The sequence below is a fragment of the Punica granatum genome, chromosome 3, assembly GCF_007655135.1.
Source record: "Punica granatum isolate Tunisia-2019 chromosome 3, ASM765513v2, whole genome shotgun sequence".
Lineage (NCBI taxonomy): Eukaryota > Viridiplantae > Streptophyta > Magnoliopsida > Myrtales > Lythraceae > Punica > Punica granatum.
This window is the reverse complement of record NC_045129.1, coordinates 25944877-25947465: the sequence shown is the minus strand read 5'-3', so window position 1 is coordinate 25947465 and position 2589 is coordinate 25944877. Positions and strand designations below refer to the sequence as shown.

General features: G+C 42.0%; 1 protein-coding gene across 6 annotated transcripts; it reads right to left on the bottom strand.

Annotated features, from left to right (window-relative positions):
• Positions 1 to 511: 511 nt before the first annotated feature.
• LOC116201650 lies at positions 512 to 2341 on the bottom strand. Of its 6 annotated transcripts, XM_031532947.1 has the most exons (4): positions 2181 to 2297; positions 2053 to 2102; positions 1613 to 1723; positions 512 to 1129 (listed from the first exon to the last, which is right to left on the bottom strand). In XM_031532947.1, exon 4 carries the CDS (start codon positions 1099 to 1101, stop codon positions 709 to 711), a length of 393 nt encoding a protein of 130 aa, XP_031388807.1. In that variant the 5' UTR covers positions 1102 to 1129; positions 1613 to 1723; positions 2053 to 2102; positions 2181 to 2297; the 3' UTR covers positions 512 to 708. The 6 variants fall into 6 exon arrangements, with proteins under 6 accessions (XP_031388807.1, XP_031388805.1, XP_031388808.1 ...); XM_031532945.1 differs by lacking the exon at positions 2053 to 2102 and having other exon boundaries at positions 2181 to 2341; XM_031532948.1 differs by lacking the exon at positions 2053 to 2102 and having other exon boundaries at positions 2171 to 2320.
• Between the last annotated feature and the right edge of the window lie 248 nt (positions 2342 to 2589).

Below are 2589 nucleotides of genomic sequence, written 5' to 3'. Positions count from 1 at the left end.
ACAGCTCTATATTTAAGTATGTGTAATATAATGTATATTTTCTAAGTAATTAATGTGTGCACTTGTTGAGTGGTCCTTTTTAAATATCCATGCCATCGTAGTTCAGCCGTAGATTTCACACCTAGGTGTTACTGTTTATCATTCTTTTCCTTCTCTGACTTGTATATATCTTCACTTGTAAATTTGAACTTACGCATCTTCTAACAATGTTCCTTTAAAAACATTCCATTAGACCAAAAATTTTTGATAAGATCAATCATTTCACATAAACAATTCCATTCCCAAAAATTGAAATTTACAGCAAGCCTGAGTTCAGTCTCCTGATCGGTGAACAACCAGGAAACAGCTTCTCACTCGAATACCCAATCTACCAACACACACCTGTATCATCACATTTTTGACCAGACGAATATGTAGCAGAAAGCTCAGAGCAAGAACAACCAATCAACTTCATGATACCACCAATGAATAATCAGTAAATGCGAAAATATTGGTCGTAATATAGTAAAAGTGGCTGGAATCAAAGGAATCTGATATTGGCTTTTACTATTGGCATAGTTAATCCTCCAAAGCATCACAATGTCGTAAAAAAACAGCAAGAAGCAAGAAACAAAAACATAGAAAACCCAAAACTGGCAGAGACAGCTCATACCTATAACAACTACACATTTGGGAGGATCTGGAAGACTGCTGCCTGAGTTGGCTAGGTCACTCGCGACTCTTGAGCCGCTCGACTCGCTGGTTGAGCTGCTCGATCCTGACGACCAGATGAGTGACAGAATAGAGGAGCCAGTAGAAGACGAGGGCGGCAACGATGAGGAGGGCGTTCCTCTGGCTCTTCATGATGGACTTCTGGTGGCGGAGGTGCTCGGAGGGAGTGCAAGACTCACCCTCGCACTTGGGCCGGGTCTCGTACTTCCAATAGATGTCCATGAGCAGGAAGAGGCAGAATGGGACCACCGAGAGAAAGGGCTTCAGGAGGTTGCGTGTGACAGCAACGAGGCCCTTCCTGAGGCCATCAAGGCCCGGAAGAGTCAGAAGAAGGACCATGATTGCCTCCGCACCGGCAGCATAGCCAAGAACAACCCACTCAAGAGCCATTAGTCAGTAATGCTTAATGACAGTTGATCTGGGATTACAACTTCATATCAGTGATGTAGCTTGTCGATATAAAAGGTTTTTTTTTCTTTTTCTTTTTTTCCTTCCTCCCCAAGAGAAGGATTTAAAAGACTTGGGGTGTGGAAGGAATTTGCAAGTCTAAATATGCTCATAAGCAACAAAAGCTACTCCTCTAGATTCCCTTAAAAAATGATAATTTAAGTCTAATGTTCAAGCTGGACTACTCGAATTTCACACATAATTCTGATAAGCCACTTCATCCACATCAATTAATCAACCACATCACCACTGCAGCTGCTTCATCGGCAAATTAACAAATTAGCGAATCAGCCACTTCACCACTGCAGCCACTTCATGGACAACACAGCCACTTTATATTATCAGCTAATTAGTACAAATCTTCCTCTCTTACTCAGATAAACCAACCAAATCAGCAATCCAAAATCGAGAAAGCAACATGACAGGGGCGGGTATGACTGTGAGATTGTCTGACCTCAACGGTAGATGCTCATACGAACAAGGACGAAAATGCAACGACAGCAACACCACAACAGCCACAGAGAGAAGCTCGACGAGGACGGGAAGCAATGTGAGACAACAGCAACTGCAATCGAAATCATAAATATTAATGCAGCAAAACTAAATTCTAAAATGTTAATTAGCTCTTCTGCTTAAGGTGAAGAGCTCCTTATATGCAATTTGCAATTCTAGCATAACATGTATAGACTACATCTCCTAGTTAGATATCATAATCGCAAACAACACAAGCATTGATACTGTCGCAGCAGGACGGGAGATGAAGCAGAGGTGTCCATTTTGAGGAAGAAAAACAGCAAACCAAAAATCAAATAAGCCCCGCGCAGTATAACCAAGAAGCGGATTCCAATTGCTTCATGAAACCCAATCGAGATCGAAACAAAGGAACCCTCATACCTTAATCCAACAGACCATAGGAAAGCCTCGAAACGAGCACAGATCGAGAACTAAAAATCACAGAGGATGGAGGCGATGAATACTTCAACAGAACGAATCGGAAGAACGAAAGACTGACCGAATCTCACCTCGAGACGCTTATCTTTGAAACCCTTCGCCACTCGAGTGAGGAGAGAGAGAGAGAGAGAGAGAGAGAGAGAGGGGCCAGTAGCGATTAGGAGCGTAAATGAGGAGACTATTCGCGAACCGTTCAAGGTCCGCTCGACCAAATTTGGAGTTTGAGTTCGAGCTCAACTCCGGCTCGTGCCCGCTAGTTAAATGAGCCGAGCCAAGCTTAACAGTATTAGGCTCGCGAAACTCGCGTAAACAAACTTATAATTTTATATTATAATTATTGAAAATTGGCGTATGTCCCAGATACAATCTATCATCAGTTCTGTATTGTGACATGTATTTTATTATAATACGAGGCATTTTGTTATTATGTGGGTTGTGCTAAATATTAATTTTACACAATAACGTCCGTTCGATAGGCAT

Coding starts and splice junctions, on each gene's coding strand:
- LOC116201650 (XM_031532949.1), bottom strand. CDS start 1,101: ATGGCTCTTGAGTGGGTTGTTCTTGGCTATGCTGCCGGTGCGGAGGCA.